General features: G+C 45.4%; 1 protein-coding gene across 1 annotated transcript in view; it reads right to left on the reverse strand.

Annotated features, from left to right (window-relative positions):
- Positions 1–13,191, reverse strand: part of ALG6 (ALG6 alpha-1,3-glucosyltransferase) — a 302,197-nt gene that overhangs the window by 276,028 nt on the left and 12,978 nt on the right. The window contains exon 2 of the mRNA XM_085602411.1: positions 2,984–3,068. Coding sequence (XP_085458537.1) covers positions 2,984–3,068 — 85 coding nt within the window. The remainder of the gene's footprint in view (positions 1–2,983; positions 3,069–13,191) is intronic.

A 13,191-nucleotide genomic window follows, 5' to 3' on the forward strand; every position in this document is an offset into this window, starting at 1 on the left:
CAGGGGAGAAAGAAGTTTTATCATAACATACAGCTGATAGTGGTCTAGTTCTTGCAGAATCAGGACTGAACAGAGGTCATCCAGGAATGCTGATTTGAGGTTCAGCATTTCCCAGCTAACCCCAGCTTCACTCAGTCAGAGAAGAATCTGTATGAACTTGAGAGAGGTAGGTTGACTGAGAACTCATGACAACTGTCTTCAGAAAAATCTGTTATTCTCCTCCTAAATGGTGTTAATTTTAGATGAAATGAAGCTGGTAAAATGTTTGCACAAGCCTTGAGAGAGAGTGACCTTTGAGGAAGAGCTCTCAGGAAGGCAAAGCAGAGTTGGTAATGGTGAACAACTCTAAGGAAATAGTGGTAGCGGACTCTGACTGAGAAGTATTAAAAGTAGCCTTTGAAGTATGAAAGAGAGCCTTCTATTGTAAAAAGTGACTTACCTAACGTTCCATCAAGTAAACCTGGAACATGTTGCACCCAGCACTTTCATTTTTGATAGAATGAGAACGCTTTTGTAACATTTTATTATTTTTAGCAGTCATGCTTTCCCTTTTGTTTCCACTTAAGACCAGCCAGCAATAACCCATCTAAATGTTAATAACTGGTTGATGACTAGTGAGGACCTAAGCAGCTTTCACATGATATCCAGAAGGCAGACGATAAGTTGGGTATCATCAGCATAGTAATGAAGCTCAACCACTCTGCCCAAGTTTGTGTAAGGTTTGTAAAAAGATTATGGTGAAAACAACAAACCTTGGGTAACTGTCCATGGTAGTGGGTACTCAAATGTGTCCATACGAACTCTAGACAAACTACACAATGTAAACGAGGAAACTAACTTGTTGACATCTCTGTTATCACGTTCAATATTTCCAAAAGAATGGCATGGGCAAAAGAATCAAAAGGTAGTCAACAGTTTGAGCATCTATAACAGTGAGGCCACGCCCTTATCCACTACAGAGAGAAGATGTGTTAACCAGTGCCAACTCTGTCCTCAACATAACTGAAACCCAGACTGACAGGTCTTTTCTGAATGGGATGCAGCTAGAAACTAGCTAAACTTCAGCATTTGGTGCAGCTGGACAGCAGAACAAAGATTTTTTTTAGAGTTTTATATAGCGCAAACTAGACCCAAGGATATCAGGTATCAGAGCGCTTTACATGAGCACCAGTTTTGTTACAGATGGACACATTTATTTGTGTTAGGCACGGGGAGATTAAGTGATTTGCCCAGAATCACAAGATGTTAAGCATCGTTGCCAAGACTCGAACCCAGTTCCCGCTTCGATGTTGACCGCTTTAACCATAAGGCTACATCCTCTCCCTCTTCAGTAACTTCAGAATCCATGCCTCTTACATTGAAACTGGAGTTTTCTCTGTTCAACAATTTAAGATATCCGAAATCAGAGCTGCAAACAAATCACATTCTCAATTGCAACTTTCGATGACCTAGGATCACCCCGACACCTATCTAGGTTAAAATTGCACACGGTTTTCAATGTGCCTACTATTGCAATTATGGTAGGCTGGAATACTATAGAAGGATGCTCTCTTATAGAATGTCTCCTGAAAACACCTACACTTTAACTGCCATTCTGATAGACGTTGTGCATTCAATTTCAGCCAAATTGTATTGAATTTTAGTTATGTTATCCACAGAGAATCTTAACATCCAACTAAGTATAAAATGCCATGGTCAGAACATCTCAAATTTCCCACATCTCCAAAATAGGCGAGTAATATTTTGGTGGATGTATTAAGAGATGCAGAAAATACTTTTTAAGGTAGTACCTGCCATCTATATTTTTGTTTGTTTTTCACATCATCTTAATGCAATCGAACTACAGCCTGTTTACACAATGTTGATGGTTGTAGTGGTAGCGCTCATGAGTGGCACAATAGTGGTGGCAATAATGCTGAATCTAAGAGTGGGAGGAAATAAAGCCTGCTTTTCAACTGCATGGGCTGAAGGGATTGTTTTAAAATGGACTGTGACCTTGTTGATAGCGGTGTTGTGGTTGCCAGTTTTAGCACTAAAGCTGGCACAGTTACCACAACTACAGAGGGGAAAAAGAACTAGTAGAAGTGATGAAAAAGCTTCTACCTCTCAGCAAGATGTAATTTTTTGTTTATGATAAAGATCTTAAACATTGTGATGTTACAATATGGATAGAATGACAATCAAAATAGAAAATACAGCCACAAGCTCTACTATAAAGATAAATAAAAGAAAGGCCAACCACAAATCAATACGTTAATTAATTGAAACTAAACTCCTCAGATTTGGTGCGTGCACGAAACAAATAACCACCTTTTCTGTGGGTTTTTTCTAGATAATAAATCTACGATATTTGATGTGGAATTGTGCTTAGCTTCTGATCAGCTCGGTGATCCCACTTCCTTGCCAGATTATACTCAGAATTGGAGTTTATCCTACCAAAATCATGTGCACAATTTCACCAGTCTTTTTCTGCATCAGAATATTTCTGAATGATAGCTTTTGGGGGAGAATTTCTGTTATGGAAGAATTGTAGCAGTACATTCTCAGGCTGGGCTTTTGGAGTGATAACATTACATAATCTTTTATTTATCATTTTATTGGTGCTATAATCTGATGAGCAAATGAGTGTGAAACAACTCCATGTGCATCAGAAGAACAATCAACCTAAGACTACCAATTGGTAGAATGTGAAAACAGCAACTGTATTTCATCTATTGAAACTAAAAGAAGTAGAAAGCTGATCTCTATCAACTCTAAAGCATATCCTGGTAATCAAGTTCATCCAGGGCCACTGCGTGGGTGTCGCCACTGTTCAATGCGCAATCTGCTTTCTAAAACCACAAGTAGATTCACACCACCTGGTTTTTGTGATAAAGCTACTGAACTAAATAAGGATCATCAACAAACTTTGTAAAACGTGAGCCATATTTGGGACCATTTAATATTTAGCAAATTGTACAAATAAGTAATAAATTACACATACCACTGCTTGACCGGTAAGTTGTACGTAATTTCTTGCCAATGCCTTTGGGCTTCATAGTCGCCGTACATTGGTGGTTTCCCTGCACCTAGCAAGAAAAATAAGACAAAAATAGTAGCACCTTAGTTTTAATTACCCCTGTGAGTACGTAGATAGGGGATTATCTCTAACATGACTGCTTTACATTAATCATTTATCTATCTATTTCATAGAACAATGTCTGAGGTCTGTTTTCATGGCAGCCACAATCTTGTGGCGACATGCCTAGATTCCGATTATATTCTTATGCTCCCTTCTGAAGTTGCATTGCACCAGTTCAGGCCAAATTCCAGTTCAATACATCTGCGCCCGATTTGTAATTGCCCAGCTGTGAGTGCCTCTCACAGCATAACATTTGTAACTATGTCTCTCTCGTAGACTAATAGGACCTCACTTTTGGGTTTTCACTTTGCTTCTGGTGAGTTATTCTTAAGAGTAGCCATATTCGGCTGGAACTATTGGTACATCCTGGGCATGTTACATTTCTTTACCTTGGACGTGTAATTTCAGCAGTACTATATAGGTGATTTTAGTGCATGTCATTGTATTGTATTGCATCCGAAGGCTCATTTGCTTTACCATTGTGTATTTATTTGTTGGACCACTCCATACTTCCAGCGAATGTCACAGAGTTGCTTCATAACACGAGGTCTATACATCTCATTGGTTTGACCACTAAGTACTTGTTGGACCACTTCACAAAATTGTTTCGCATCTGAGGGTTCATTTATTAATCTGATCACTGCGTATTTGTTTGCTTGACCACATAGTATTTCACAGTGCATGTTTACTCAGTGTTCTGTATGTCTTTTACCGTTTGTATTACCTCTTGGTTTGTTTGTTTTTCTTCATGGATTCTACACACCTGCACATTATAGTGATTCTCCTGAGATACTGGAGTGTAGAAATAGGATTGTCAACTCAATGTTTTATATTTATTTATCCACAGTGTTCATTTCCACGGTTTTGATTAATCAATTCTGCCCCCTGGTTAGTGGTGTCCCAAAATGCATTGGGGTTTGAACTGGGTGTCTCGATACTGTTAATAGATAATATTCATTAACAAACATTTAAAAGGTTCTTCGCAGAAAGATGCGCATAACATATTATTTCAGAGACAAGATTTGCTCAATGTGAATATGTGGTTTATCCTAGAATGGGGCAACTCCTACTGGAGGAGCTGTACACCTTATAGCACATTCTATAGTATAGAGCCCACATATCCCTATGTGACTTCAAGGTACAAAGGAGCCTGACCGGGTAGCACACCATAAAAGAACTACCTTCAGCTAATACATTTGATAAACTAACCGAGTGCACTTAACTCAACATCATTTAAAACAGGTGTAAAAAGAAAAAAATCCTCCACAGCTGCAAGGTTTTCAGCATCCCTTCCACTGGAAAAATGCAAATCCAATCAGCTGGAAAGTGCTTGAAGACGCTACTATAACTTAGAAGACAAGGAAAAGTTTGTTTTTTTAAAGCATTAAGGGCTTTCTATAAACATATTAAGAAACCAAAAGCAGAGTTGTTTACACGAGAAACTGGAAAGCTGAAAACTCTTCAAGAGCTATCTTTCAAATAGTAAAATCTTTTTTTAAATCCAGAAACAGCAAAACAATGCATGAATCTCAAAGTAGAAAAGATCTATTCAAGCTTTGAAGGATCAACGACACAGCTTCAAACTTTCACTGACATAAAATACTATGGATCCCTGTTGATACATTTTAAACATATATTGCTAGAAGAGCCAAAAGAAGCCATTCAAAAATTTAAATTAGATTCCTTGCTAGATGTCTGTCCTCTTGCCTAGAACAGTTTTTTTCACAAATGGATTGGTCAACTTTTGATCCGTTTGAGCTAGAAACAAAATAGTTTTTGTTAAAATCAGCAGATTATCCTGCAGGTGGTGGATTCTGTGGCAAATGCGGCAAATCCATAATTATGCAAAAAACCACTGACTGCAGAATCGCATAATTCCAGTGGCCCTGTACAAGATAAAAACAAGTGCTTTCAAAGAATGCATATTACTAATAGCTAACCATGCTCTACCTAGTGCAGGCATTTTTTTACAGTCCATTAAAAGGACACTTTCCAAAACTCAGCATCCTTATATTACCTTTAAAAAATATTGAATATTTGTCATCATGATGCTTCAAGTGACTCCTTAAATTAAATCACTTTAGACCCCCCTCCTTCAACTCTCACACATAAATACCTCCAGGTCCCCATGAACAAAAAGTATGGGAACAGTTTTTGCAAAATTAAAAACACATAGGCGCCTTAGTCCTCATATGCCCTGCAAACTTTGCCCTCTGTTTACATGCAGATGTCTTTTCAGGTGAGTTGAGAGGGTGGAAGGAAGGAGACCAAAAGGTTCATATTCAGAGGCCTGATCCTCAAGACCCTGGGGATTCTAAGTAATGGCCCCCCCAGCAGGAAGAGGAAAGGGAAATCCATGGTAGCATCAAAGAAATGTATCAGAGGAGGCGGCACTATGTGCAATTTAATTTGTACATTTACTAATGGGACAGCTTCCCCAGCATCTTCAGAGAGATGCCCTGAAGAAGGTGTTGAGAAATGCAGGCTCATTTTTCTTCTTTTTTAAAGGCCACCACTACCATTAGTGTAGCAGGAGCATTGGCAATGGGACAATGGTGTGAGGGGCCACTGCACCCGAATAATAGGTTTGGTACTAGCACAAGGGGGGGGGGCATTTTCCCTGTTAGCATTGGGGCCCAGATCACATACAACGGGGGGAGATGTGAATATTGTCCCTCTATTTTCCAAACAAATGGGCAGACAGCTGTCTTTGGTTCATGGGACTAGAAATAATGTCCAGTGGAATGGGCAGAGGAGTAGGCATCATTTGTACTGCAGGTGCAGTGGCACCAAAATGCGATAGTTCCAGAAGAAAACTTGGTCAGCAGCAAGGGGTCTTGACCGGGTGGATGCTCTACCCAGAACAGAACAGTCCCAGGTATGTGTGTAGTGGTATAATCAAGCCACCATTTCAGGTAGTGTTCTTAAATGTCAGTGATAGATGTGTAAATATGATTGAGAATCTTATAAGTGACCAATAACATTGTTAAGGTGACTAAAAGCTGTAGCGACCCCCAAGGCAGATTTGTGGGAGTGAAGGGTACCTGGGGACGGAAGGAGGTTACCCTGATAAGTGTCTACGCTCTCCTCGACTACAGGCCCCCACTCAAACCAACGTCGTTTATATCCTCTTGGATATCGCTCATATAGTAGATGGGTATCCCTTCATATAGTAAATGGGGACTTAAATGTTGTAATGATAGTAACGCTTGACAGATCTGAAACACCTACTGCTGCCCAACAAATGACTCCGGTGGCTCAGTTTGCAACCACACTATGGTTGTCCGACCTCTAGCGATGTAAGCACCCACAATATCATCAATACTTCTATGTTTCAGGGGCACACAGAGCCTATTCTTGTCTAGAGTATGTGTTCTTACCTGCTGGTGAAGTGGGAGAGTTAGCTCAGGCTGAATATTTAGCCCAGGGACTATCGGACCACTGCCCCCTCCTCATTCAATTGGGACAAAAAACACTAGCCACAGGGTGGAAACAGAGCTCGTGGGACTAAAAAGATAGAGAGGTGGACAGGGGTCTCAGGGTAGACACAGAGTTATATTTTGCCGAAAACTAGGGCAATGCATCTTCCAGAGTTACTCTCTGGGAGGCTTATAAGACTGTCTTGAGGGGCAGGGCCCAAAACGTGACAGCCCGGAAGAAAAAACAGGGGTTTGCATAAGTTAGAAAACCTGGAGCACCAGATCCTCCACCGAGAGAACCTGGCAGTTATCTCACCAGATCCCGGGGTTTTCAGACAGCTCGAGGAAATGAGGATAGAATATCACGATTTGGCGCAGGAAGAGGCTAGAAAACGAATGCATGTGACACTGTCTCAGCTATATGAAGTGGGGGACAGGGCAGGGTAGCTCTTTGCCAGGCTCTGTAAAACGTAAATTGGAGCACGATGGTACGGACTGTCATCGACAATAATGATGTTCAGATTGCACAGGCATTTGCTCAACATTACAAGTTGTTCTATTAAGCCTGCCCCCTTAGTGACCCACAGCTATTGCTCAGTACTTGGCTGACGTCCCTACCCCAGTATTAGGGGGTGAGTCTCAGTAGGTCCTAGAGGGGGACCTCACACTTAGTGAAGTGCAAGCAGCGATTTCTAAATTGAGGATGGGCAAGACTCCGGGTCCTAAAGACCTCCCAGACGAAATTTACAAACGCTATGTAGATCTATTGGGACGTCATCTGTTGAACCTCTACCAGGAAGCAGGTGAAAAGGGCACACTGCCCCCAGATCTCCGAAGAGCCACCATTACCGTATTACCTGAGGAGGGCAAGCCCAGAAAGAGATGTGAATCATATCGCCTGATCTCGCTATTGAATACACAAGTAAAGATTTTAGCTACAATACTGGCAACGCGACTGCTGCAGGTTATCACACCCCTTATTCACAACAATCAGTCGGGATTTATAACAGGCTGCGCTACCCGGACGAACCTGCGCCACAAGCACAACTGGATGGCAGTAGTGAAGGACTGAAGGTCCCCTTGCGTCTTCCTGTCCCCTGACGCTGAAAAAGCATTTGACACTGTGCACTGAACGTTTCTAGAACTCACACTGATTAAGTTCGGATTTGAGCCCAAATTCCAGAAATGGGTGGCAGTACCATACCATAACCCAGTGGTAGCAGTAAAGGTCAATGCAACACTATCCTCAGAATACTCAATTAGAAGAGGGACATGACAGAGCTGCCCCGTCTCTTCTCCCCATGAAATCCCTGGCCTGTAATAAACAAACTCACCCTGGAATCAAAGGTTTCTGAATTACCCCCAGTGACGAAGCAGAGGAGAATACAGGGGAAACCCACACCAAGGCTGCCAGTTCTAACAGCCCCCAAAGACATACTCATTTAAAAACAATTGGTGCATATGCACTAAAAAAGATTTTTATTTACTGATCCCAAGTTGCGTCTGCCACATTGGATCAGTAAATTAAAAAGAAAAGAAAAAGGCAGCCTGTGTCATTCTGTAGGCTCGCACATGTATAGTGATGGAATCACATACCTACAAAATGACGTGGCCTGCAACAGCAGCAGTCACAAAGTTGTGCCCTTTCTAGCCTATATGTGGGGTGGTCCTCTGTTGTATATACCCAGTTGTTGATATGGATTAGGTGCGTTGCCCAGTAGTAGGCCTCACGGACAACAGGATGGTGAGGGGGTGGGGAGGAGAAGGCACGGACAACGGGCGAGTGGAGGCGAGAAGTCAAGGACAACGGGAGTGCGAGTGAGGGGGAGAAGGCATAGACAACGGGAGGGAGGAGGGGGAGTAAAGAAGGCAGTAGGAGAACCTCATTAAAGAAAATAGTGATCACAGTCTAAATAAGATGTACCGTGTAACACTTGAAGTAAAGGGGCCCTTGCCATGGGAGGTGACAAATGAGGAGGAGGTGGTACTAAGGAGGGACTAACAGCATGTAGGAGAGACAATGACACAAGCCAATGGCAAACATGGGCGGAGAGTGGGCGGGGCTTCTATTCGCTACTCGTCTACAACAAGTCTTGCAGAGCAGCGCATGCGCTCTGGCTCTAGGCTCGATCTAAAAAGAAAACTAACTATTAGACCTACTGTTGCTGTAGAGAGTTGGATAAAGCATTCCAAACATCATATAGAGCAGGCAAGTCTTTGAGTTTTGGCCAGGCTTTTCATTCTCAAATAAAAGATTAAAACTATTAAAATCAAGGATAACAACCAGCCCCAATATCAAGTCGCAAACGTTACCTGCAGATACTGGAGAAGGAAACAAGGTATATTGACCTGAAAAATACATATTTTGACTGCAAATCTTGGCAATAGCACAGGATTTGATGACACAGAAAGTCACATTATCAACACTTTTTAAGTTCTCTTGGTAGTCACGTCGGATTTGATAACGCAGAAGAGATAATAGAGGGAAACACTGGTTTGAGGAACAAATGAACTTTTTAAAGAAGACCATTTTTCAAATATTTTAGCAAAATGCGATAGTTCTAGAAGAGAACTTGGTCAGCAGCAAGGGGTCTTGACCGGGTGGATGCTCTACCCAGAACAGATAGGTGTCCCAGGTATGTGTGTAGTGGTATAATCAAGCCACCATTTCAGGTAGTGTTCTTAAATGTCAGTGATAGATGTGTAAATATGATTGAGAATCTTATAAGTGACCAATAACATTGTTCAGAACTTAAAAGCATTTAAAGATATTGGCACTACCTAAGTTTGTAGAGCGCCTTAAACAGGAATGTGCCTAGATCTGGTCTGATAACACCATTGCTGGTTGCAAGAAGTAGCACAAAGGATAAGCAGGAGGTGATGGTCAAGAACAAGTGGGACCTCAAGTATATTTTAACGGACAAATCAATTAGCCCTCCTTTCCTTGCATGGAAGACTACTGGCCTTTGCTGTGGCAACTGAGAAACAGCGCCCTCTTTTGGGGTAACTTTGAACAGCACTGCCAGTGAGTCACTGTAGCTCTTCAGGGTTCGCATAAAATAATATGGACCAACAGTTTTGCTCAACTAGTCAGGAGCAACAGTTTTCAAATGTAGGAAATTAGGATCTGCTTCTTATGGTTACCCCCACTTTTTGCTAAATGTGATACTGGTTTTGACTAGTCTGACTGGGACCCTGCTAATCAGGACCCCAGTCTATCTGCTTTCTCCCTAAACTGTTATGTTATGTACTTAGGTACACTCCAGATTGGATACTGGGGTACCCTTGTCAGTCCATAGTATATGATACCCATGAACCCAGGGCATCGGTACCCCACAGGCCTCCCATGGACTGAAGCATGTATTATGCCACTCATGAGAGGCCATGCAAAATGGAACTACAGGCCTGCCATTGCAGCCTGTGTAAGTTGGTGCATGCACCACTTACTTAAGATATAGATTTACTATATCTAAGGGTCACTACACTTAAAACCTATAAGTCACCCCTATAGCAGGCATTAACAATCCTGAAGGCAGGGTGCTTGGTTCTAAATGAGAGGGGGCCCATGCATGAGCAGAACACCCCTGCAGTCTACGGAGTCTATTTTCCCGGGTTGTTAGTGCAGCTGCCATTTACGACATATAGAGTGGCATTATGCGACCGCGTGATGACCAACTCTAAAACAGCTGAAAGCAACCCTATTGTGTTTGGTGTCAAACATTGTGACATCATACCCCACACACACAAGTAACCGGTGTGGGAGGTATAATTCCACCCCTCAGAAGCAAGCTTTGTTGGGTCCATGGTGTTCCCGGTACCGGCCTTCTAGTCCCGAGCAGCACAAGAAGGTTGCTGCCGACCAGAGACACATTTCTGCCCTCCTGCTGCTGAGCCAAGCTCGAGCAGGGGAAGGCAGAACTATAGGCATCAATCAATCAATCAATCAATCAGTGGTTTATATAGCGCGCGATTCACCTGTGAGGGTCTCAAGGCGTTGGGTGGGGGGGGAGCAGGTTCGAGTAAGTCGAGGAGCCAGGTCTTGATGTCCTTCCAGAACGTATCGAGGGTTGGGGAGCGTCTGAGGTTAACCGAGAGCTCGTTCCAGGTCTTGGCTGCGATGTAGGAGAAGGCTCTCCCGACGGTTCTGTTTCTGCGGATGCGGGGCGCCTCTGCCAGGGCGAGGTCGGCGCAGCGGAGGTTCCTCTTGGGTACGTGGAAACATACTCGGTCGTTGAGGTATTTGAGGCCGATGTTGTTGAGATATTTGTAGGCGTGGGTGAGGAGATTGAAGGTGACCCTCTTCTCGATGGGTAGCCAGTGGAGGCTTCGTAGGTGTAGGGTCATATGTTCGTGGCGCGGTGTCCCAAGGACGAGCCTGGCTGCGGCGTTCTGGATGGTTTGGAGTTTGTGTAGGAGAGTTTTGTTGATTCCGGCGTAGAGGGAGTTGCCGTAGTCTAGTCTGCTGGTTATGAGTGCGTGGGTGACGGTCTTTCTGCAGTCGGGGGGGATCCATTTGAAGGTCTTACGGAGGATGAGGTTGCAGTTGAAACTGGTGGACGCAACGGTGTTGATCTGGCGCTTCATGGAAAGGGAGGAGTCGAGGATTATACTGAGGATCCGACCGTGGTCTGTTGGGGTGGGTGGGCTCCCGAGGGCGGAGGGCCACCAGGAGCTGTCCCAGGCGGAGGGGCAAGATCCGAGGATGAGGACCTTGGTCTTCTCAGAGTTGAATTTTAGGCAACTGTCTTTCATCCAGGCTGCTACGCTTCTCATTCCTTCCTGGAAGCAGTCTGGTGTCTTCTGGGTTCTTGGTGAGGGAGAGGATGAGCTGGGTATCGTCGGCGTAAGAAATGATGCTAAGCCCATGCTGTCTGACGATGGCAGCGATAGGAGCCATGTAGATGTTGAAGAGTGTCGGGCTTAGTGAAGATCCTTGGGGTACTCCGCAGACTATGTCGATGGGATCAGATAGGAAGTGCTGGGGGGGGGGGGGGGGGGGGGGGGGGGGGAGTCTGATCCTCTGGGTTCTGCTGCAGAGGAAGGATTGGATCCAGTTGATGGTGGATCCCTGTAATCCTGAGTTGTGGAGTCTGGCGGCTAGCGTGCGATGTGAGACGGTGTCGATGGCTGCGGAGAGGTCTAGGAGGATGAGGGCTGCGGTGTGTCCCTGGTATAGCAGCATGCGGATGTCATTGGTTGCAGTGAGGAGGGCGGTCTCAGTGCTGTGGTTGCTGCAGAAGCCTGACTGGGATGCGTCTAGGACGGAATTTTCTTCGATGAAGGCGGACAGCTGGGCGTACATGAGTCTTTCGGTGACTTTGGCTGCGAAGGGGAGAAGAGAGATGGGCCGGTAGTACTTCAGGTCAGTTGGGTCGGCCGTTGGTTTCTTGAGGAGGGGGTTTCACCTCCGCATGCTTCCAGTCGTCTAGGCAGATGCCGGATCTGAGGGAGGAGTTGATAGTCTGTCCTAGTTCAGGTGCGATGACATTGGCGGCCTTGTGGAAGATGTGAGGGGGCAGGGGTCCATTGGGGCTCCTGAGTGTGTCTTCTTCATGGTTGAGGAGATGAGCTCGACGGACGCGGGGGCCCAGGGGGTGATGGTTGGCTTCTCGGCAATGGTGGGTGGTGTGGTGCTGTCTTCTGCAGGCTCGATGAAGTTGTCGTAGAGGGCCTTGATCTTCCGGTGAAAGTAGGAGCTGAGTTTGTTGCAGAGTTCCTGGGAGGGTCTGATGTCAGTGGCTTTGCAGGTGGGTTTTGCGAACGGCTGAATGACGTTGAACAGTTCCTTGGCGTTGGATGCGTTGGTCTTGACTTTGTCTCTGATGAAGGTTCTTTTGGTGTCCCTTATACGCTGGTGGTAGTCCTTCAAGGCGCTCTTGTGGTTGTTCAGTGCTTCCGTGGTCTTCTGGTTCCGCCAGGTTTTCTCCAAACGTCTGCAGGTGCGTCTGGCTTCCTAGAGTTTGGTGGTGAACCAGGCGGCCTTCAGCGGGCGTTCTTTGGCGGTGTGTCGGAGAGGTGCCAGCTTGTCGGCGCAGCAGGAGACCCAGAGGTGGAATTCCCTGGCTGCGGAGTTGGTGACGGTTGTGGTCTTGGGGGGGGGGGGGGGGAGAAGGGGGGTCTTGGAGAAGGGCGGAGTTCAGGTGTTCCTCGGTGACCTTACTCCAGTTCCGTCGAGGCGGGCGCAGGGCGGGCTTGGGTGCGGTGGTGGTGTTGAAAGTGAAATGGACGCAGTGGTGGTTTGTCCAGAGGGGCTGGGTGGTGTGGCTGAAGCAGATGTTTGATCCTCCCGCGAAGATGGGGTCGAGGGTGTGACCCGCTCTGTGGGTGGGAGAGATGACGAGCTGTTTCAGTCCTAGGTTGGCGAGGTTCTCGAGGAGTGTGGTGGAGTCGGGGTCCTGGCTGTTCTCGAGGTGGAAGTTCAGGTCCCCGAGCAGTGGAGGTGATGGAGTGGGGTGCGGTGAGCTCGGCGATGGTTGCGGGCTGGGCGCGGGGTCCTGGCGGTCTGTGGATGAGGGTGCCGCGTAGTGTGGTCCTGGCGCTGGTCTGGATCTGGAAATGGAGGTGTTCCGTGTTGGAGTGTGGGTCGCTCGTGCGGGATGTGGAGAGTCAGAGGGGTGTCTTGTGTGCGATGGCGAGTCCTCTTCCAGGGCG

This window comes from Triturus cristatus, chromosome 4_2 (assembly GCF_964204655.1).
Source record: "Triturus cristatus chromosome 4_2, aTriCri1.1, whole genome shotgun sequence".
NCBI classification, from domain to species: Eukaryota; Metazoa; Chordata; class Amphibia; order Caudata; family Salamandridae; genus Triturus; species Triturus cristatus.